Source organism: Cebus imitator, unplaced genomic scaffold (genome assembly GCF_001604975.1).
Source record: "Cebus imitator isolate Cc_AM_T3 unplaced genomic scaffold, Cebus_imitator-1.0 Scaffold640, whole genome shotgun sequence".
Taxonomy (NCBI): domain Eukaryota; kingdom Metazoa; phylum Chordata; class Mammalia; order Primates; family Cebidae; genus Cebus; species Cebus imitator.
Genome location: NW_016107955.1, coordinates 448,539 through 472,290, shown reverse-complemented (window position 1 = coordinate 472,290; position 23,752 = coordinate 448,539). Strand labels below are relative to the sequence as shown.

General features: G+C 48.7%; 1 protein-coding gene across 2 annotated transcripts in view; it reads right to left on the bottom strand.

The window, feature by feature from the left end:
- Positions 1–23,752, bottom strand: part of IQSEC2 (IQ motif and Sec7 domain ArfGEF 2) — a 47,358-nt gene that overhangs the window by 20,376 nt on the left and 3,230 nt on the right. The window contains exons 2-3 of one of the 2 annotated variants that reach the window (XM_037734592.1): positions 23,414–23,509; positions 657–918 (exon numbers count right to left, since the gene is read on the bottom strand). In XM_037734592.1, the coding sequence (XP_037590520.1) occupies positions 657–918; positions 23,414–23,509 (358 nt within the window). Of the gene's footprint in view, positions 1–656; positions 919–11,296; positions 12,028–23,413; positions 23,510–23,752 lie in introns of those variants that run through there. The other variant, XM_037734593.1, reaches the window with a different exon arrangement.

Genomic DNA, 23,752 nt, shown 5'->3' with positions numbered 1-23,752 from the left:
AAGGAAAGCCAGGTAGAAATAAACGGAGAGCAAGAAGAAGGAAAGGAAGGAGGAAGAGAGAAAATGAGAAAAGAGAAGGGGAGAGGGAGAGAGAAAGGCAGGGAAGGAAGGAAGAAGAGGAGGGAGGAGGAAAGGGAGGGAGGGAAGGAGAGAAGGAAGGAAGGCAGGCAGGCAGGCAGGCAGGCAGGTTGGTTGAATTACCTACATTCCAAACACTTAAGCATAACTAGAATATGTCGTTTGGTGTCAGGTACATGTTTTTGTATATGTCCTTCCACTTTTTTTCTATATGTAGTATTTTGTTTTCCCTCCACCTTTTTTTAGCTACACACTCTATTGTATGGCACTCTCCTGAAAAGGTCAGTTAATGAGTGTGCTTCCCATTAGACTGAGTTTTTTGGGGACCAGCTCCAGGACTCATTCACCTTTACACCTCCAAGACCGAGGCAGGGAGCTCAGTAAATGTTTGTTGAGTGAATATAAGCCTCAGTGGATAGGTGGTGAATGACTGTGTCCCCAGGTCCAGGGCCAGTCTTCTCCAATTCCAGCCTCATGACCCCTCCCTGATACCACCCCCAAGTGCCGTGTCCCAACCCCTCCCCTGGTGCTCTCTTGTATCCTGACTCCCAATCCCAACCAGGGCGCCTCTGCTGTACCTTCTTGTCCTGCAGGTCTGTGGAGAGTTCATAGCTGTCCGATAGGGCCTTGGAGCGCTTTATCTCCTCCTCCTCCTGCTTTCTCAGGGCGACACTGGCTGGCTGCAGGCGTGCTCGCTGAGCCCAGGGAAGGCCCACTCCAGCAGGGGGGCCCCCCATGTGGCTGCTGGAGGGGGGCAGCTGGCTCAGCCGGTAGGGGGGTTGGCTCCCAGGACTATCAACCGCTGTGCTCAGGTCACTGCCTGGGGCATCACCCTCCACACTGTGGGGATGAGATAAGATGAGCCAGGATGTGGGGACAGGAGAGGGGCCTGCTGTGCCAGACTGAGAGTGGGTGAGCCAGATCCCTGCCCCCATCCCATCCACCCCAGCTTCCTCACAGATAGGGGACCCGACACTTACAGGCCAGAGTGAGTCCTAGCTCTCGGACTCTGTCCCCACTCCCGCCCAAGTCCCTTCCCTTCCAGCCCCCTTGCCTTCACAGCGAGATCCTCTCAGACTCCTTTCCCTCAAGGCTCTGTCTGATCCCCAGTCCTCCTCAACCCTCGCAGCCTTCTCCCCTAGAACACTTAACTCCCCATCTGGTCTCCTCACGCCCTTTTTTCTGTCCCCTGACAGCTCCACCCCTCCCTGCAAACGTCTTCCCCTCAGCCTCTGTCCCCTCCTGGCCTTGTCCCCAGCTTAGCACTGGGATTTCCCTCTCAGTCTGATTCCCAGCACTACCCCAGACTACCTCCTTCGAAGTGCCACCCCCCTCCCAGCCCTGTCCCAGCAGTGTGAGGCCCACCCCTGCACCCAGCCCTGCCCGCTGCGGCCTGGCCCCTGCCCTCTGGTGCCTGAACTCTGGACCAGGCCAAGCCAGTTCCCAGGGTTCCCTGGCTGCTAGGGCAGGGTGAGAAGCGACAGTGGGAGGCGCCTCCCATCCAGCATCCTCACAGGTAAAGAGCCGCCCTGCGGGGCAGCTTCCTTTTTCTCCTCATGGCCTCCTCTGCTCAGCTTGGGGGAGGGGGCAGGGGGGTCTCCATGCGTGGCAGGAGCTGGGCTCCAGGTCTTGCCTGCCCTGGTTTCCCAGGGCTGTTGTTCCACCAGAACTGCTCCCATGGTGCCATGGCAACCAGGCTGCCAGGGAACCCAGGTGGCGACAGAGCCCAGGCGCCTTGAGCCGAGCCGGCATAGTGAAGAGCCACTGAAGTGGGGAGGACGGGGAAGGACTTGGGCGGGAAGGAACACGCAGGTGAGGCATGGAGGAGGCTGTGGGGGGAATGGGTGTGGCTGGGACCCAGAGAATGGTCTCATTTTGGGGGGCATAAGGTTGGAGTCTCTTGGCTGGTAAAAGGGTGAAGGGGTACTCCCCAGCCCCTATTCAGCAGAGGCGAGGGCAAAGGGCAGAGATGGGCTGGGGTGGGTATGGGGGGGCCTACCAGTGCAGGAGCTTGAGCTGCAACAGGCCTAGCAGCCTTGCAGCAGAGTGCTTTGCACTGGGGGCTGGCTGTGGCGTGGAGGCTGCGCCCACGAGGCCGGGTCCCGGACTGCAGCACTGTGGGGAGCTCCCACCCACTGCTCACCCTCCACCCCAAATTCTCTCCTCCTGGGCCTAGGGCGGTGGCCCCTGACATTACCCCCCCTCCAGGGTTCAGCCCCAGCGCAGCCCACCTCCGGCATCTAAGATGTTTCTCTCCTCCCTGCCGGGACTGCAGAATCTCACCCACCAATCTCTCAAACCTCCCCTCCCAGCACATGGCTCAAGCCCAGTTTTGATCAACTGTCTCCTGTATGCATGAACCATCATCTATAACTTCCACTGCTCGGAAGACATAGCCCAAGTCCCTTATTCTGGCATTTGAGGCTTCTCCAAGACACAACAGCTAATATTTACAGATCGTTTAGCACATTTAGGCACTATTCTTACCACTTCACACTGAATAACTTGTTTACTCTTCAAGACAACCGTATGAGGTAGGTACTGTTATTTACCTTCATTTTACACATAAAGAAACTGAGGCCCAGAGAGGTTAAGCAACATACCTATGGTCACACAGCTACTAATGATAGAGCCAGGATTCAAATCCAGGCAGTCTGACTCCAGAGCCCACACTCTTAAACATTAAGCCATGCTGCAGGGTTGGCTGCCAGCCCCCCACTCCATCCACCCATCATTCCATCCTGGCCCAGATCCTGCTTCTCCCAAATGCTCTCTGCTTTCTACCTCCAAAACTGCTCATACAGTACCTACCACTTGAAATGCAATCCCCATCGTCTCCGCCATCTGCAATCTGAGAAATTCCCCCACATCCTAGTTCCGTCAAGATTCAGGTCATATGCCACCACTAAGAAGCCCTCCTGAATCCCGCCTCCAGCCAGAAATTATTGCTGATCCTGTTCAGAGCTCCCACACACAGCACATGTCTGTCCTGCTTTTTATGGCACAGGTTAGCTTTGGCAAAGCGTGACAGCTATTTGTGTTCATGACTCCCAGAATCCCAGCTCAGGAAAAGAATTTGATAATCTCCCAGCTAACATAGAGCACATAGCCTGGAACAGAGTAGGTGCTCAATAAAAGCTGCTGTCCGGAGGGAGTCAGTAAATGTGCTCAGGAGGCTGCTCTAAGAAATATTCTCTCTTGATCACAGCCTCCAATCTCCTCTTCCAACCCATTCTCCACCCTGTGGCCAGTGAGAGCTTTCAAAAGTACAAATCTGGGCCAGGAGCGATGGCTCACTCCTGTTATCCCAGCACTTTGCGTGGCCGAGGTGAGCAGATCACATGAGGTCAGGAGTTCAAGACCAACCTGGACAACATGGGGAAACCCATCTCTACTAGGGGTACAAAACTTAGCTGGGCATGGTGGCAGGTGCCTGTAATACCAGCTACTTTGGAGGCTGAGGCAGGAAAATCACTTGAATCCAGCAGGCAGATGTTGCAGTGAGCCAAGATCATACCACTGCACTCCAGCCTGGGCGACAGAGCAAGACTCTGTCTTTTAAAAAAAAAAAAAAAATCTAGGCAGGGCACTGTGGCTCATGTCTGTAATCCCAGCACTTTGAGAGGCCAAGGTGGGTGGATCACCTGAGGTCAGGATTTCGAGACAAAAATAATACAAAAAATACAAAAATTAGCTGAGCATGCTGGTACGTGCCTGTAATCCCAGCTACTCAGGAGGCTGAGGCAGGAGAATCACTTGAACCCAGAAGGCGGAGGTTGCAGTGAGCCAACATCCCACCACTGCACTCCAGCCTGGGAGATAGACAGAGTGAGAGACTCTGTCTCAAAAAAATAAAAAAGCACAAATCTAGTTAGGCACAATGGCTCACACCTATAATCCCAGCTACTCCAGAGGCTGACGTGGAAGGATCATTTAAGACCAGGAGTTGAAGACCAGCCTGGGCAACATGGCAGAACCTCGTCTCTACTAACAATACAAAAAATTAGCAAGGTATGGTGGTGGGCCCCTGTAGTCCCAGCTACTCGTGAGGCTGAGGCACGAGAATCGCTTGCACCCAGGGGGGTGGAAGTTTCAGTGAGCCAAGATTGTGCCACTACACTCCAGCCTGGGTGACAGAGCAAGATTTGATCTTAAAAAAAGAAAAAAAAAGTACTGCCAGGCATGGTGGCTCAGACCCATACGCTCAGCACTTCAGGGGGCCAAGACAGGAGGATAGCTTGAGCCCAGAAGTTCCAGACCAGCCTAGGCAACACAGGGAGATCCTGTCTCTACAGAAATAAAAAATTAGCCAGGCATGGTGGCACGTGCCTGTGATTCTAGCTAGTAGGGAGGTTGAGGCAGGAAAATCACTTGAGTCCAGGCTCAGTAGTGCCACTGCACCACATCCTGGGTAACAGAGTGAGATGCTGTCTCAAAAAAAGAAAAATAAAAAACATAAACAAGGCTGGGAGCAGCGGCTAACGCTGTAATCCCAGCACTTTGGGGGGCTGAGGCAGATGGATTGCCTGAGCTCAGGAGTTCAAGACCAGCTTGGGCAACGTGGTAAAACCCCATCTCTACTAAAATACAAAAAAAAAAAAAATTAGCTGGGTGTGGTGGCGTGCACCTGTAATCCCAGCTACTCGGGAGGCTGAGATAGGAGAATCGCTTGAACCTGGAAGGCAGAGGTTGCAATGAGTGGAGATTGTACCACTGCACTCCAGCCTGGGACAATAGAGCAAGACTCCGTCTCAAACAACAACAACAAAATACTATACTAACCTATTTCATTCTGTCACTAAAACGCTTCCACAGCACCACGTAACTCACTCAACAAACAACTGAGCATCTTCTGTATGCCAGGCACAGTGCTGGGCACTGGAAATATACTAGTGAGCAAAATGCACAAGAATGTTCTCAGGGAGGTGACGTTGTAGTGAGGGAAGCAGACTATAAAGAAAGAAACAAGTAAATATGTCCTGCCATTTCAGGTAGGGGTGAAGTGCTAGGAAGGAAAATGAAGCAGATTGTGAAAAGGTGCTGTTTGAGATGTGGTGGTCAGGGGAGGCCTTTCTGGAGCAATGGCATATAAACAGAGTGCTGATGGAAGTGAGGGTAAGCTGCGTGGTAAAGGCAGTAGCAGTCCAGAGAGAGGGTACAGCCAGTGCAAAGGCCCGGAGGTAGACCTGTGTCTGGCATGTTCGAGGAACAGTGAAGAGGCCAGTGCAGCCAGAGCAGAGTGAATGAGAGGAGATAGGATAAAAGATCAGAGAGGTTATGGGGGCCAAATTAGAAAGTGCATGGGCCTACAATAAAGACGTTGGCTTTTGCTTTGATTGAGGTGAGCAGAGGAGGGACATAATCTAACTTGGATGTTCCAGAAATCAGCAGCCATGGGATAACCTTCAACTTCCTCACCATGGCCGTGGATGGCTCTCCTGACTTGACCTCCACCTCATATATTCTCTGTCCCACTTCCCCAGCCTGGCTATCTCCTGCTGAGCCTTCACCACTCAGCTCAGGTGTGCCTTTCCATGCCTGCCTGCCTCCTCCACACAGGGCGCCTTACGCCCCCTCCTCTTGGGCGGCTGTAGGGCCTCTAATTCCTAGGGCAAAGGCACTACTTAGTTCATTGAATCCTTGAAACGTGTTGAGGCAGGTACCATTAGCCTCATTTTATCGATGAAGACATTGAGGCTCAGAGAGGTGATATAAACTTGCTCAAGGTCACATAGCTATAAAGTAAAAAAGCTAGGCTTCCAACCCAGGGCCCAGGCTTTTCATGACCTCTTGCTGCCTCTCCTCACTCCCAGCTCTGTGCTGCCCCTGGCTCTGCACTCTTTGACAATTCCTCCCTTGAGAGCTCACCCCGTTTTGGTTGCAAAGGGAATAGTGGCAGGGAGGTCGGGCTGTCAGCACAGCCTCCCACAAAGGAGCCTGACAAAAAAAGGAGGGTGCTTGAGGGCGTTGCTTCTGACATCATATATACTGCTGAAGAAACAGTACTGGGGATGTGGAATCCCTCAAGTCAGAGCCCCCAAAACAATACTCAGGGACATGCTGATCACATGGAAAATCTCTCTTCCCTCTCTCTCTCTCTCTCTCTCTCTCTCTCTCACACACACACACACACACACACACACACACACACACACACACACAGCCTGCTGTAGAGTAAGATGCTGGGCAGGCCGAGGCTCAGGTCCTGACTGCCACTGACCAGCTGTGTCAGCCCGGGCATGTCAGTTTTTCATCTGTGCAGGGCTCAAGCAAAATCAATTCCCTCTTTAGATTCCTGGACTTCAGAAAGGGTCTGGGAACCCCCTGTCTCTGGGCTCTTCCCAGCCAGGAGCAAAACATCTGCGTGTGCACACACACACTCACACACATGCACAGAGAAGTACAATAACACAGACACATCCAAAGGCAGACAAGCCTAGAAACAAAAACACATCCACAGACACATGAAAATAGACATAAACACATGCAGACATGCACATATACAGACACAACCACACACACACACACTTGTGCCCATGTGCACTGTCTGCTGGGCTATTCTGTGGGGGAAATTGGAGAGCATCCTCTGCAGAGGGGGAAATAAGCTATGTTACACAAATAACCACAGTACAAAGCAGAAAGTTATCAGGGCTGGGGAACAGAGGAAGTGCTGGGGGAGTGCAGGAGAGAGATCCCTTCTGTTTGGGGGTGGTTGAGCAGAATAAAAATAAACTCGCACTTACTGCGCACCTTCCCTGTGTCAGGCATTTTCCACACATTATTTAATCTGCATGACAAACGTGAGGGAAGAATTAGGATTCCTATTTTGCAGATGAAAAAGAAGACTCCAAGAGGGGAAGTGACTGCCAAAGGTCTCAGAGCTAGCAAGTGACAGGACAGGGATTTAAACCCCAAAGCTTGTGCTAGCTCCTCTGCTGCCTGGAAGGCTTCCTGGGGGAGGAAGCTTGTGGACTGGGTCTTGCCTAGGAGTTGGTAGAGATGAAGAGTGAGGGAACCTTGCGTGCCAAAGCACTAATATGGGGAGAAGCAGTGTAGGATGTTCCACAGGGATCTGGGGCCGGCTTGCCCATGGCAGGGGCACTAACCCTCCCTGAATGCTGCTCCTAATGGGAGGTCTTCTCTCCCTCCTTCCCTTTATTGGCACTGCCCGGAGCCAGGCAGCCAGCAGGGGATGGGATCAGGATGCAGTTGCCATGGAAACGAATGGGGGCTGTTGCCATGGATATCATAAGATGAGGGCAAGAGGAAGCTAGGGATGGTGAGGACTATCCCCATGACAACTTAGGTGGCGGAGGGGGGGTGCCGGGGTGGGGGGGGGCGCGGGACGGACCGGAAGTAGAGACAAGAAAACAAGACGAGGAAGTCATTGTACCTGGATGGGGCCAGCCAGGGGCTTTGGGTTCTGGAAGGAGCAGACTGGGCCAGGAGACTGGACCCAGTGGCAGTGGAGGGAGGAGGTGGGGAACTGCAGCCACTTCTCCCTCCAATATTTCTTCTGCAAACTAGTTCTGCTGCCCAATCCCAGTGTCACAGGAATTCTAAGCCCGAGCCCAGCCTGGCTTGGCACAGGAACTGACAGGGGAGAAGGAAGCCTTCAAAGGAGCTGAGCCGACTGGGTATGCAGTGGGCATACACAGGCTTTGGGAGTGCACAGGGCTGGGTTTGAATCCCAGCTCTGCTGCTGTGCAGCCCTAAAAATAATAGTTGTCATTTATTGAGTTGTCATTTTGCTAGGCCGAGCAACTCTGCAAGATCTGGGTTGTTGTCTCAGAGGAGGACAGCACAGATGATGGAACTGAGGCACAGAGAGATGAAGCCACGTGCCCAAAGCCTACAAGCTCGGCACTGGTGGAGCCAAGATTCAAACAAAAAATGTATCTGAACACAAAGCTCTTACCACCACCCCACCCTCTGCCCCAGGCACTACTGAGCAGTCCCTCCAAGGTCTGGTCCTTGCATTCTTCATCCCCACATGCCTTCCCACAGTGGCACACAAGGGATCGGATGCTGGGTAAATATTTGTGGAGTGGGTGAATGAGGAAGCAACCCAGGAGGAAGCAGGAAAGACTGAGGTTAGATGGAAGAAGCTCCTGACTTCAAGAGCAATGACTCATGGATGTGGCTGGCCAAGGGTGGTAGGCACCGCACAGAGCTGGGATGGACTGGGCGGACTAGGCTTTATGAACCATCCAATCCCACAGACCCAAATGGAGGCCCAGAGAGTCAAAGTGACTTGCCCAGGGTTGCACAGGACAAGAATCCCCCTCACTTCTAGGCCAGCAGCCCATTCTTAGCTTCAGAAGCCCTTCTGAATCTGGCCTATCTCCCCCCGCTCACCTCCCACCCTGCCCTGTAAGCTCCTAAATGTCATAGGCAACAGCAGGCTACTTGCAATTCCTAGTCTATGGTGAGTCAATCCACACCGCCAGGCCCATGCTCATATTCTTCCTTGTTTCTTCTGCCCAGAATGTTCTCTGTCTCCCCTTTACCCCCGGACTTGACCGGTCTTGGTGAGCTCATCTTCATCTTGCAGTACCCTGAGCAGGTTGGTCCTTCTGAGAAGTCAATGCTGACTCACTCCTGCCCCATGCAGAACAGACAGGGTCAGTGACTCCCTCCCTTGTGTCTTGTGCATACCTGTATGTCACAGTCAGTCTTTCTCCCTGGCTAACTCGTGATTCTCTCTTATAGTGTCTGTCTCCCACCCCACACCCCCCTCCTGTTTCCCAAGAGCAGCGGCTCAGTATGATTCACCTTTGTGGACCTATGGCACTCATGCTCAGTTGCTCAGCAGCCACCTTGGGTCCTCTAATACCACAGGTAGAAGTCACATGTGTCTGTGTGTGTGTGACCATCCTGCCTGACAACTGTCACCCTAAAGGCCACAGCCTCACATGCTTAAAAGCCACCCACACCAAGCCTTGTGATGACATCCACCAGACACACACATCAAGCCTGCCAGGTGCATGAAGTCACCACTTCACACAATCAACCTCACACTCAGAATTCCTCGCACCCAGTCTCACATCATCACATTTCCTCAGCTCCGCAGCAGTGTGCACAGTCTCTCATGACTGTGAGACCTGCAGAGCCTCGTGCAAAGACAAGCGGGAGGATGCTCGGGCACATGGAGGTCATGCGTGCACACATATTTCTCTGACAGCTGATCAAAACCCCGCCCCCTTCCCACAGCACAAGCCCTCTGCCCAATTCAGCCAATTCAGTTGCCCATAGCTCAGGATGGCCATCTGACCCTGACTTGCCCCCCTCCCTCCATACAGTTGAACCCCTGTCACCACCCCCATACTTGCTTTTCTCTCCGTTCAGCAGAAGGGTAGAATGGTCTCCTCCTCCCCAGCCCCAGGTCATCTACATTCACACACCCTGGAGAGCCAAGTGAACAGAGTAATGTACCCACCATTCCCCTGCATGACCCTGGAGCTCTCCCCCAGGTTTTTGTCTATGAGGTTCCTGCCTCCTAGAATGCCTTCTCACCCCTTGCCACCAATTCAAACCCTTACCAGTCTTCAAGGCACAACTCTTGCACCTCTTCCTCCAGCAAGCCCTCCTGGACGCCATAACTCCCCACCCACCTTGACATCTCCTTCCTCTTTACGCCAGGAGCAAAACGTGCTCATCACTGAAGCCATTCCTGTCCAATCATTTCAACCCTTTGCATCCTTCCTACTTTCCCAAAGGATTTCTCATCTCCCACCTCCCCTGAGAGATGGAGAACTCACAGGGGACACAGCCACTGTCTTACTTTTTAAAAAAAATCTTTTTGTAGAGATGGGGTCTCACTATGTTGTCCAGGCTGGTCTCAAACTCCTGGCCTCAAGCCATCTGCCTGCCTCAGCCTCCCAAAGGGCTGGGATTACAGGTGTGAGCCACCACACCCGGCCTCTGTCTTACTTTGGATCCCTCACAGTATTTAGCGTCAGGCCTTGTACCCAGTAAGGGCTCAAGCAATGCTTTGTTGGGTAGAATGAGAAAGAGTAAATAAGGGAGGGAAGCAGGGAGGGAGGGGAGAAATAAATGAGACTTTGAATGAGTGAATGAGTAGATGAGTTGAGCGAGTGAACAAATAATGAGGGAAGGAGGTGAGGTTCTAGAAAACCTGGAGGTTCAATGTGATAGGGATGCTGAAGGGAGGGAGGAAAGAAAAGACAGTAGAAAACTCTCACCTGGGCCTTAATCAAAACAAGAGCCACCAATCACAGCACACTTGCCCCACAGCGCACCAGCCCCTATGCTGGGCTCGTTGTGTTCTTTCTTGCTAATCTTCACGACAACCCAGAGAGGTAGATATATTCTCACTGTACTCAGGAGGAAAGCAAAGCTCAAGGAGAAGAAAAAACTTGCTCAAGGTTATACAGATGTAAGTGGCAGAACGGGAAGGTAAACTCAGATTTGTCTAATACCAAAGGCTCAGAGAGGGAAAGTCAGAGGTATGAGCCCACTTTGGGGTTTCCCGGCTGTGCTCCTAACACAGACACATCATGGAAGGCGTGAGTCCTACAAACCCATAAAGGACATCTTCCACCCTCCAGCTGACAGCCTCCAGGGAGTCTTAGAAGCAGCCTCTGGCCAGGCCCAAGGAATATCTAAGGTTGTTGCACCGGGGGGAAATGGCTTCCTCTCAGATCCAGATCCCCAAAGTTGTAGAATCAGAACCTTAAAAGTAAACGCTCAAGGAATCTTAACATTGCAGAATATTAAAATTGCATCATCAGAATTTGTTCAAATGGTAGAATTATGCAATCTTAAAACCACAGGATTGGAGAATTCAAAAATCACAGCATTGTAGAAACAGAAATCACAAAATTGCAGTGGAAGGTGTCACTGAATCGCTGTATATTAAATTCACATAATTATAGCTTCTTAAAACTGTCGCATCTCAGATTCACAGAATGTCACAGCTGGAAGAGCCATTGGAGACCCTCTAATCCAACCCTTCTTCTTTTTACAGATGGGGAAACTATGTGTCAGAGAGGTCATGCGACACATCCAAGGTTAGCCTGCCCGTGTTAGGAGTCATTCACGCATTTATTGAGTGCCTCTTGGGTGTTGACAAAACCACAAATCAAACCCTACTCTCTTTCCCGGCCCCCGTTCCCAGCTCTGGACAGGAAAGAAGGCAAGGCCCTGGTGGGGTTGGGAAGAGGGCAGTGGGGTTGGGTGGAATATACATCAGACAGAGAGAAGAGATCAGCTTTTATTGATGGAAATTCCTTTGTACACAGCAACACGCACTCTAAGAGGCCTTTTCCTCCTGATCATATTTACAGAGCACTATGGGAGTGGCAGAGGGCATGGGGTGAGGCCTTCAAGCAGTGGAGGAGATGGCAGCAATGGCCACAGCAAGGGAACAAACGACAGGGAACTAGGCAGGCTGGGTCCTGCCCCCGTCTGGTCCTCTGAGCCCTAGGCACCTTGCATCTCTGTTTGTGCTCACAGAGGACAGAGGTAGGTCCTTGGGATGTCATTTGGAGACCTCTCCAGGAGTGGCAGGCTCCAGGGTGCCTGGGAAGTGGGAGTGTGGGTACGGGAGGGTCCAGGTTCCAAGCTCCAAGCTCTGCTTCTCCCACATTTTAGTCGGACCTAGGGCTCCAGCTCTCTTTAATTCAGGGGCTGGAGTCCAGAGGAGACAGCAGTGAGGATGGGAATTCCAAGAAGGAGGCTGGGGGAGAAGGGGTACGATGCTTGCCCATCTGGTTCCTGAAGCAGGGGACAGGGTCCCATGGGGGATCTGCGGGGGGTGGGCAGGGTGAAGGAGGGGCTGGTTAAGGCTTTTGCTTCTGCATAGAAAATGGCCCTTGTCCTCTCAGTTACCGAGAGGAGGGACTACTGCACTCGGAGGCCGGACAGCAGAACTGGTGAGCGTCTTCCTCTTCCTCTTCCTCAGTCTCCTCCTCCTCCTCCTCTTCCCTGGGGCCAGGAAGGGCGGGGTAGAGGCCACAGGCGGCGGGTGACAGAGAGAGGCAGAGGCATTAGTTTGCAGAGCAGGGGAGATACGCGAAGGGCCAGGGCCGGAACCAGAAGGTGGGACTGGAATGGGGGTCGGGGTGGGGAGGCCAGTATGATGGATTATCCAACTCAGTGTGGCTGGTCCCCTCCTGGGGCAGCCCTCCCCCATACCCAGCCTGGGCTCAGTCTTAAGGTCACCCTCAGCGTTTATCAACTCCTTTTCTGACCCTCATTTTAATATAACAGCAACCTGCTCTCAGTTTGCACACATCATCTCACTTAGCCCCCACAACAGCTCTGCAGAGGAGCATTTGAGAGCTGAGGGAATTAAAGCTCAGAGAGGTTAGAGAACTTGCTCCAGGTCACACAGCTGGGTAAGTGGTAGAGTCAGGATCTGAACCCAGGGTTCTTGGAGCTCCAAGTTTCAGACTCATCCCACTAGGTCCTTTGGTTGAACTTGGCACTACCTCTAGAAACCCGCCCTGCTCTTGAAGGACGAGGATTTGTAGTTCCTGAAGGCTCAGGCTCAGGAAAATGGGAGATACTTAGCAGTGGAGTATGGCAAGCCCACAGCTTTGGAAGCTAACAGACCTGGGTTCAAATCCCAACTCTACATGTGGTTCCAGGCTACATGCCCTCAAGCGCATTATTGCCACTCTTGGAGCCTCAGTTTCCTCGTCTGTAAAAAAGGGGCCCGTGACGTGAACCTTCCAGGACTGTTGCAAGAACTAGAACATGTATCAAGCACCTGGCAAACAACGGCAGTGGGAACATGGTGGTGGTTATTAACTACTCGTGAGCCAAATCTAATTCCCACAGTGGCCGTCTGCCCACACAGAAGCAGCCACAGCAGTGGGAGAAGAGTCGCTGCAGGAACAACCACCTATCCCTAGGGGGCTGCTGAACAGTACCAGGGGCCAGGCTGCATGTGGCAGTCACTGGTGCTGGGCTACAGTCTCATACGGTGGATGGAAAGACAGCGGGGCTAGGAGGGGACCAGGTGGTTTGGGAGTGAAAGGCTGACCTTCTGGGGACAGACAAGGAAACAGTTACCCCCATTCCCAGACTCAGGGGATGCAGGAATTGTGGAATCCAGGAAACTGGAAGCATGGGAAGAGATGGGGAGGAACGCAGACAGGGAAGGGAAGGGAAAGGAAGGGAAGGCACTGCTGTCCATCTGACGGGCAGACAAGCACACACGCGCGCACACACGCCTTTCTCAGACTCAGAGCTCCCTCTGACACATTGTTCCACAGACTTCCTGAATCAGCAAAATCACATGAAGCAGGGCGCAAGTCCTGGGCAAGTAGCCCTCCCTTTCTGAGTCTCCCATTCCTCGTCTATAAAAAGAGAGGAAAGATCCACACCTCTTGAGGCTGTCATGAGGAACAAATGACATTCCAATCCCAGCGCTCACTCCCTTCTTTTCCAGGCTGGGCCACTCCTTCCTTTCCCCTAACACCGCGGTCACCTCCTGATTTCTTCTCCCTCCCCTCTTGAACCACATTAGCCTTCCTAAAGCCCACCTTCAAGCATGCATCTCTTCTGCTCCGACACCCACTGCCTCCTGGATAAAGTTCAGGGTCCTCAAGTTGGCATTCAAGGCTCTCCCATCATCTGGCCTCACCAGGCCTTTCCTGTTAGGTGGCAAAAGCACAGGCTATGGAGCCAGATGGGTGACCGTGGGTCCATTTCTTCACCATTCCAGGACAAACTTTCCTTACCTGTAAACTGAGGAAATACCTATTCTGCAGGGTGCGGTAGGACTAAAGGAATTCACGTATGTCCTAAGGCTGGTGCTTACTACAACGGCCATTCTAGTGGCATCCATGTTCCCTACTGACTCCTGTCCAGCCTTCATCAAGCTAGCTTGTTCATTATTCCATTAGCATGCCTGGCCTTTTCACAGCTCTATGTGTGTGCTGATTCTGTTTCTTCCACTTAGAATACTCTTCCCTCTGCACAGATCTTTGCTTATTGCAATCCTGTCTGAATTTCCTGACCCAGCTCAAGTGCCGCTTCCTACAGGAAGTCCTAGCCAGAAATATTCTCTGCTTCCTCCCAGCTCCAGCATCCATGCCCTTGGTCAGGGCTCTCCATTTGTTGCTTTGAACTTTCCTGAAGTATTTCTTTCACCAATCCCCCTCAATACCCTTGTATCCCACCATTACCACTGCTTTGCTCCTCTGTAAGAAAGAGAGGACCCCTGTAGCATGTAAGGCCAGTCTCCCCACCTGGACTCTGGAGCCCATCCCCATTACCTCCTCCACAACAATCATCCCCTCTCCCTCCTGCGTTTTCAACCTCTCCCCCTCTGTTGCCTCTTTCCTATCAACATTTATAGAAGCTCAAGTCTCTCCCATCTGGGAATAAAAACCCTCTATCTGCCCCCACATCCCCCTCTGTCCCTCTCTCCTCTTCACAGCTAAGCTTCTTCTTAAGAAACCCGTCTACACTGGCCATCTCTGCTTCACTTCGGTACCTCCCACCAGCTCTTCGACCCACTGCAATCTGCCTCATGCGCCCACCACTCCACAGAAGCTGTTCTGAGGAAGGTCGCCCAGGCCCTCCTGATGCTTAAAGCCAATAGACTGTCTTCCACCCTCGGCTTACTCCCTGCAGGCTGCAACATTTGACACTCTTAACAAGGCCCTCCTCTGCATGGCCCTTTCCTTCCTCCACTTCTGTGAGCCCACGCGCACTGCTTTTCCTCCTACTTCTCTGACCCCGCCCCCATTTCTTCCTGGGCTCCTTCCCTACGCGTTCTGCTCTGGTCCTCTTCTCTTTCATCGCACACTCTTTTTTGGTAATCTCATTCCCTTTCATAACTTCAGGTGTGGATCCCTTTCCTGGGCCCCGGACCCGTCGAGCCCAGTGCATGCTGGACAGCTCTACCAGAACAGCCCTTTGGGTAGGGACCTCTGACTCAGCATCTCACCACTGTCCTCAAGGCACCACCATTTATCCAGTCACTTGAGCCCAGAACATACCTTGGAGTCACCCTAGATTCTTCCTGTCCCCTTAGCAAGTCAGTCACCAAATCCTGTGGACTCTACCTCCTGAATAGCTCTAAAAGATAGACTGTGATGTCACCTCTACCTCATCTTCTACTCCTCTCGCTCCTTCTTCAGCCTTTTCCCATCACACTGGTCTCCATGCTGCTCCTCAAACAGACCAAACACACTCTTGCCTCGGGGCCTTTACACCTGAGGTTCCTTCTCTCTGGAACATTGTCCCTGACAGGTACATGGCTCAGTCCCTTGCCTCCATTAGGCCTCTGCTCAAATACTGCCTCATCAGAGAGGACCTCCCTCTCAAAAGGCACCCCAACATTCTCTACCTCATCACCTCAGCTTTATTTTTCTGCATAGCGCTTAACATCAGACACACTCTAGACATTTAGTTGTCTATTTATTTATCTGTCTCACTCACAGTAAGATCCATCAGGACAGGCATCTGTTCTGTTCAGTGCTATACCCCTAGTACCTAGTACAGTGCCTGGCATTCAATAAACATTCAGTGAATGAATGAATCCAGTGCCAGCCCTGAACACTCCATCTTACGGCGAAGTCCAGCCTTGGTCATCTCCACCTCCTCCTCTCCCCTCTCCCGTCAGTCTCTGACACCAGTCCTCTCTTCCTCGCGATCACCTCTCAAATCCATCTCCTCTGCTGTATGCCCACGACCTTGGCTTCTCCCTCCCTTGGCCTCCTCCCTTATCTCTGTTCTAAAATGCTAATTTGGTCATGTCACTTTTCCTCTTTTCCTACTCAAGAACTGCTCATGGCTCTCCAGATGCCTACCAAAAATAAAATAAAATAAATAAAATAAAAAGCCGGTACTCTTCAGACAGCTGTTTGAGGTGACCCTGACCTCTGCCCTCTCCAATGTCTGATTTCATCTTGCTCACCTCCAGGCCTTTGTGCACACTGTCGGCACCTCCTCCCCCACCTCTACCTCTCAAAATCCTCATGGACCTTGAATGACGGACTCGAACACAACTTTCTGCAGGAAATTTGACCTGACTCACAAAGCAAAAGTAATTCTTCTGCAAAATCCACATGGAAATGAGTATTGCCAGTGTCATTCGGGATCTCTGAGAACCAAGGGTAGGATGGAAGTTAGTAAATATGTCTGAGACCAAGGACTCTGGATGCTAGGTGAGCATTAACAGAGGTTCCCCTTTCCTCTTGCACTATAACACTGGCATGGACTCATGTCCCTCTGGCCCTCTGCTAACTTTCACTCATCCTCACCTCTTCCCTTTCCCTCACCTTCTGCATCCACAACAGTTTATGTCATCTGACACTTCTGTTGAGTCTATCTCATTAATAACTCTCAAAGGATTTGGATTCTATAATTTGAAATTGAAATGCTTCTCAACAAATGGTGCTCATTGGAGTCGTGCAACACAGTAGCCCTGCTCGAATCCATTTCTTCTCTGCCAATACCCCAGTTTAGGCCTTCCAGCTGGTCTCCCTGCATACAACCCATTTTTCATACTGACTGCTAATGTGATATTTCTAAAACACAAATTTTACCAAATTACTCTCCTATTTAGAATCCATTCAATTGACACTTTGTCACCAACAATTATGGTTCTCAACCTTTTTGGGGGGAGTGCAAACCCCTTTACACATTTAATGAAAGCCATGGATCATCTCCTCCACCAAAAAATGCACATAGGTATATGCATGCAACATTTTCCATTCAATTTCAGGAGGTTCGTGGGCTTCCTGAAGCCCATCTGAGACCCATGCACCCCAGGTTAAGAATTCTGGCCCTACCCAATAACATCCCGTTTCTTTTGCATATGCTATATGGTATTCCTTCTGCCTGGAATGCTCTTCCACACTTCACCCTTCTGTCCCTGGCTAACTCTTACTTAACCTTTAAGACTCAGCTCTTAGGCTGAGTTGACCTGTACCAGCCCCAGACAGGGCAAGATTCCTTCCTCTGGGCTTCCACATCTTTCAGTGTTCTCCTCTGTCAGAGTCCTTCTCAGTCTTCCCGAGTGACTGGGAACTCATGGAGGCAAAAACTGTCACCCAACAGAGACCCTGGTCAGAGCAGTACTCCAAAATTATCTCCTGAAATGAACACTAATAATAATTACTCTTTCCTGAGTACCCATTATGTGCCAGCCACTTAAATTCTGAATGCATCCATCTGAATGATCTCAGCTACTCTTCGGTAAATGAACCCCATGATGTTGGTGCTATTGAGTCCTGTTTACCAGATAAGGAACTAGGCTCAGAAATGTGAAGTGAGTTGGTCAAGGTCAGCCAGCTAGTGACTGACAGAGTTGGGACTAAGAATGCCATGAATGTCATGGCAAGTAGTGACCCATCATGCCTCACTGTCCTGGACTGTGAGATTAGGAGGTGGCATCAGCAGACAAGGACCGAGAACCAGGGCCAGAACTCCCTACTTGGAATCCCTTTCCCAGGAACACCTACTCTTATTTTTCCTCTGGCATCACCGTTATGCCAAGACCAAGCACCTGGTTCTCTCTTCTTATGATGCAACCCCTGCACCATGTACTCCTCCCAGTCTTCTCATCCCAAAGCCCTGCTATGGTCAGGCCCACTCTTTGCTCCAGAACCACCTCCAGATACACACAGCTTTGAGATCAAATCCAATCAAATGCTACACACTTGGCTAGGAGGAAAACAAGACACAGGTAGTCCCTCCTCTTCTAGAGCTGACAGTCACCCAGGAGCCTTACATCCATTATCTCCAATCCTAAAGACAGCCCTGAGAGGTAAGTCAGCATTAGCCCCATTACACAGATGAGGAAACAGAGGCTCAGAGGGTAAATGACTTGCCCAGAGTCACTGAATTGGTAAGTGGCAGAACTCACACTTGAATAAAGGTACTGACTCAACTATTCTTCCCCTATGAGGTCATCCTGCTTGGAAGGGCCAAAGAGTGAACAAGACCATTTCTGGTGGAGGAAGGGAACAAAGAAAAGTTAGCACTCTTTCAAGACTCAGAACAAACGTCTCCTCTAGTAGGAAGCCTTCCCAGATGGGGTTAAGAGCCCCTCATCTGGCAGCCTTCTGAACCTACTTCTGTCCCATCCCAAGCCACACTATGCTGGCATTGTCTATGTGTCTTTCTCCCTTCTAGACTTGAGCTCCCTGACAGTAGGATCAGATTCATTTCAATATTCCACCAAGGGTCAGCACAAGGCCTAATCTAAAGCAGGCAAGACAGAATGCTTGCTGAATGAGTGAGGTGGTATCTGAGCTAATTCTTAAAAGGATCCGAACAAAATCTGAACAGCTGGATACAGGGAGAAGGTATAAAGGAGGAGGGAAATGAGTTAATAAAAACAAGGAAATGGGACCAAGGAAAAAGGCCAGTAATTCTGAAATCATGACAGGGTGTTCAAAATATGTTTTCACTGTTGTTATGGGGGTTTTCTTTTCCTTATAAAAATGGGATCAACTATAAACCCTGTTCTGCAGTTTGCTTTCTCTGTGTAACAGTGAGTCTTGTAGATCTTGCTGTGCGAGTATATAGAGATCTACCTTTTTCTTTGGATCTGCTGCAGAGTAATCCATAATATGGGTATATCATGGACTAAGAGCTATTCCCTACTGATGGACATTTAGGTGGTTTTCATTTTTCAGTATCACAAGCAATGCTGCACTGAACATCTCTGCATATGTCTCCAAGTATTCTTGAAGGTTAGATTCTTAAAAGTTGAACTTCTGGGCCAAAGGAATGCACATTTTGTTTAAAGTGCCCATAAAAGTTATTTCCATTACTTTAACATTTTTGCAGACTGGCTACAAATAAAGATTATCCCTACTCACATAATCTTGTCTTTCTTTCGAGAAGCATATATCATGTACCTTTTAGTTAAGAGTTGGTTGAGAATGATGTCCTACAAGGGCATGTGATAAACAGTTGCACAGTCTGGCTTATGTTTGCAGTTTGGATTGTGGCGTTTTAGAAAAGGCCTCTGGCTGGCCACGTTGGGGTCCTTCTGGAAGCAAGAGCTTGGAGAAATCTAACTCCAAGATATGGTTCTCAGCATGGAAGAACACAGACATTTAGGATTCTGGTGGTAACTGACAAACTAGCGCCATAAAAAATGTTACCAATTTGCACAAGGTATCTGAGAGGTTCAGTTTCTCCAGAATCCTTCTGATATTTTCAATTTGAGTACCTAAAAATGGCACTTCATTGCTTTAGTGACATTTCTTTAACTATTAGTAAGCTTGAGCAGCTTTCCTCATTTGTTAGCTAATTGTCTATTTCTTCCCAGAATTGCCATATCGTGTTATTTCTCCATTTTGAATGGGTGTTGTCTCTTTTTCTTACTAGTTTCCAGAAGGTAGATACAGGCAGACATATTAACCTTTTGTCTGATATCTGTGTAGCAAATACTTTCTTCTAGCCTGTTGTTTATGTTTTAATTTTGTGTATAGTATCTTTCCCCACACAGAAGCTTTAAATTTTAATGTAGCCGAAATTATTACTCTTTATGTTATAGCTTATGGGTTTTTAAGTCATGCTCAGAAAGGCTTTCTCCACTCTAATATTATTAAAATATTCCAGATTTTTTTTCTGGTACTTTTATGGCTGTGTGTGTGTGTGTGTGTTTTTTTTTTTTTTTTTTTCTTCTTCTTCTTCTTTGAGACAGTCTCCCTCGGTTGCCCAGGTTGGAGTGCAGTGGTGAGATCTTGGCTCACTGTGACCTCTGCCTCCTGGGTTCAAGTGATTCTCCTGCCTCAGCCTCCCAAGTAGCTGGGGTTACAGGAATGTGCCACCAGGCCCAGCTCATTTTTGTATTTTTGGCGTTTTGCCATGTTTCCCAGGCGGGTCTTGAACTCCTGAGCTCAAGCAATCTGCCCGCCTCAGCCTCCCAAAGGGCTGGGATTACAGGAGAGAGCCACTGCACCCGTCCTGTATTTGTTTTCATATGAAACAGGGATTTCACTTAAATGTTTTTACCAAATGGGTAACCAATAGTCCCATCTCATTTATTGACTCACCACTGATTTGAGATGTCTTTTGTCATAAATTCCCATATGAACATGAGTTTATTTCTAAACTCTGTTTCGTTTCATGTTTGTAGTCCTCTATTTCTTTGATGATAGAATATTTGTAATTATTGCAGCTTTATGGTAAGTTTGTATCTAACAAACCAAGTCACCCTCGTTCTTTTTCAAAATTTTCTTAGTGATTCATGAACATTTACTCTTCCGAATGAACTTTAAACTGCAATCACTCAAGTTCCAAAGAAAATATCATTGAAATTTTAATAAGGAATGCAAGGAACGTTTTGACCAAATTAGGAACAAATACCATTTTTACCACAGTGACTCTTCTCATCCAGGAACAAGATGTAACTTTGTGCCAGGCGCAGTGGCTCACGCCTGTAATTCCAGCACTTTAGGAGGCCGAGACGGGCAGATCAGGATGTCCGGAGTTCAAGACCAGCCTGACCAACAGGGGGAAACCCTGCCTCTACCGAAAAAACAAAAATTAGCTGGGCGTGGTGGCATGCACCTGTAATCCCAGCTACTCAGGAGGCTGAGGCAGGAGAATCACTTGAACCTAGGAGGCGGAGGTTGCAATGAGCCAAGATCACCCCACTGCACTCCAGCCTCGGCAACAGAGTGAGACTCCGTCTCAAAAAAAAAAAAAAAAAAAAGATATAACTTTGTTTTACTCAAGGCTTCTTACAGCCATTGATGAAATTTTATAGTTTTCTATAGAGAAGTATTTCACATTTCTTGTAAATTCATAAAGGTTTTATAGAATTATTTTTCTATTGTGAATGGGATATTTTCTGTTTTGTGTTCTAATTACTTACTGCTGGTACTCAGAGAAGTTAATGGTTTGCATGTATATCTAACTGTGTCTACTCATTGCACTGAATTTTCTTCTTCTACTAATTTTTCACTTTATTCTCTTCAATTATCTAAGTAGACAATCATATTATCCTCAAATAATGCTAATTCTAACTCTGTCTTTCTAACATTTATACCACGTATTTCTTTTTTTAATTCCACTGGTTAAAACTTTTAGAAAAATATCGGTTAATAACAGCAATAGTCGCCATCCTTATTTTGTTCCTGAATTTAATGGAAATGTATCTAGTACCTCACTGTTACATTTAATGATTCTCTTTGGTTTCTCATAAAAATTGTTTACCAAGTTAAGGAAGTCTTCATGATTCCTAGCTTACTATATTAGTCATCTATTGCTGTGTAACAAACTACCCCAATATAGCAGAATAGATGTGTAATTTAATCAGATCACTTTTCAGCATTAATGGAGATTATATGATATTTTGTCTTTAATCTCTTAATACAATAAATTACAATAACATTTACTAATGTTGAACAATCCCTGTACTCTTAGGGCAAACTTTCATTTGTCACAATATATTTTTCTATTAATACACTGATGGATTCCACTTGATAATCTTTTATTGAAAATATTTGCTGCTCTATTAACATGTGGCATTAGGCTATAGTTTGCTTCTTATTTTGTTTAAACCTGTCTAGTTATACTAGCCTTATAGAATGAACTGGGAAGCTATCTATGTTTTCCTATTATCTGATCTTTCAAGATCTGCTAGAATTTCCATCATACCAGAACTTCCAGAATACCAACTGGACCTGGTAACATTTCTGGGGAGAAAATTTTGACCACCTTTTCAGTTTATTCCATAGTTTTCCATTTTATTCAGGTTTCCTACCCCTCCTTAAGTCACTTTAGTAATTTACATTTTCCTAGAAAACCACCCAATTCATCTATATTTTCATATTTACTGGTATAAAAGTATACCCAATTATTATTATTTTTTTTGAGATGGAGTCTCAACAACAGGCTGGAGTGAAGTGGTGCAATCTCAGCTCACTGCAACCTCCGCCTCCCAGGTTCAAGCGATTCTCCTGCTTCATCCTCCCAAGCAGCTGGGATTATAGGTACACACCACCATGCCCGGCTAATTTTTGTATTTTCAGTAGAAATGGGGTTTTGCCTTGTTGGCCAGGCTGGTCTTGAACTCCTGACCTCAGCTGATCCACCCGCCTTGGCCTCCCAAAGTGCTGGGATTACAGGCATGATCCACTGCGCCCAGCCAATATTTTCTTATAATAACTTAAAAAATCTGTTTAGAACCTATGGTTAAATCCCCTTCCTTATATTTTATTTTATTTATTTATTTATTTATTTGACCTTTTTCTTAGTCATGTCTGCCAAAGGATGGCTACCAAACTAGGTAGAGCTGGTCTTTCCAAAAGTCATATTTGCTTACTTATTAATACTTTATCAAAGCTTTTGTTTTCCATTTCATTAATTTCTGGTTTTATATGTAGTAATTATTCTGCTTTGTTTTGGTTGTATTTTTCTAGCTTCTGGAGTGGAATCATTAGTCCATTTAATTTAAACCATCATGTTCTTTCACAAAAGCAATTAAGATCATAAATTTTCCTCTGGGAATCCCTGTGACCATATTCCATAGGTTTTAACATGCAGTATTCTCACTGACATTTATTCTAAATAGTCCATAAATTCCACTCTTATTTCCTCTTTAACACAAGTATTTTTAAACTTTCAAATGGGGAGGAGGGCCTAGCCGTTTTGCTGTTGTTGTTAATCGTTCCTTTTATTGAGTTATAATTAGAAAACGTAACTTAGAAATAACGTTCTCCAGCTGGGTGTAGTGGCTCACGCCTGTAATCCCAACACTTTGGGAGGCCGAGGTGGGCGGATCATGAGGTCAGGAGTTCGAGACCAGCCTGGCCAACATGGTGAAACCCTGTCTCTACTAAAAAACAAAAAAATGAGCCAGATGTGGTGGCACATGCATGTAGTCCCAGCTACTCAGGAGGCTGAAGCAGGAGAATTGCCTGAACCCGGGAGGTGGAGGTTGCAGTGAGCCAAGATTGTGCCACAGCACTCCAGCCTGAGCGACAGAGCAAGACTTCCTCTTAGAAAAAAAAAAAAGAAGTAACCTTCTCCAAAGATATGGGCAGATTGTTCCCTCTGCCTAAACACCCTTCCTCAGTCTATTCAACTGGCAAACTCCTACTCATCCTTTACAACAGCTGGAATATCACATAGTCTAGGACCAACCACTCAGGCCTTTCCGGGCCGGTCTCTGGGGAAGAATTGTTTTAAGGAAGGACAAACTACAGATAGGCCCTGAATATCCTCTTTGGTCTCCTGACCTGATCTCCCAGGCACTCTCCTCAGACACTCGGACACCCATTCCACAGGCACAGCAGGGACTCAGGGAGGTGGGAGGGGCTGGCAATGACACTGTGTATTTGTCTGGAACGGGGAGGAGTTGGGGGGCGATGGGTCTAGCTCTTACCTGCTCTCTGCCAGCCTGCCTGAGGGGGTAAGCTTCATGGAGTCAAGGACCTGAGTAGGACAGCAATACTGGTGTAGAGTATGAGACGCTGTGGACCTGAGAGACAGCGAGAGACAGAGAGAGACAGAGAGAGAGACAGGGAGGGAGGGAAGTGGCAGGGTGGGCGATGGGGGCCAGAAGGTGAGAGTGAGTGCGGGAGGGGAAAAGGGAAGGCTGGGAGGAATGGAGGATGGGGAATGGAAGAGGAGGGGTGGGGGACAGGGAGGGAAGGAAGATAAGAAGGGAAAAAGGAAAAGAGGAAGGGAAGTAATACTATTTTACTTATAGCAAACCAGTTAC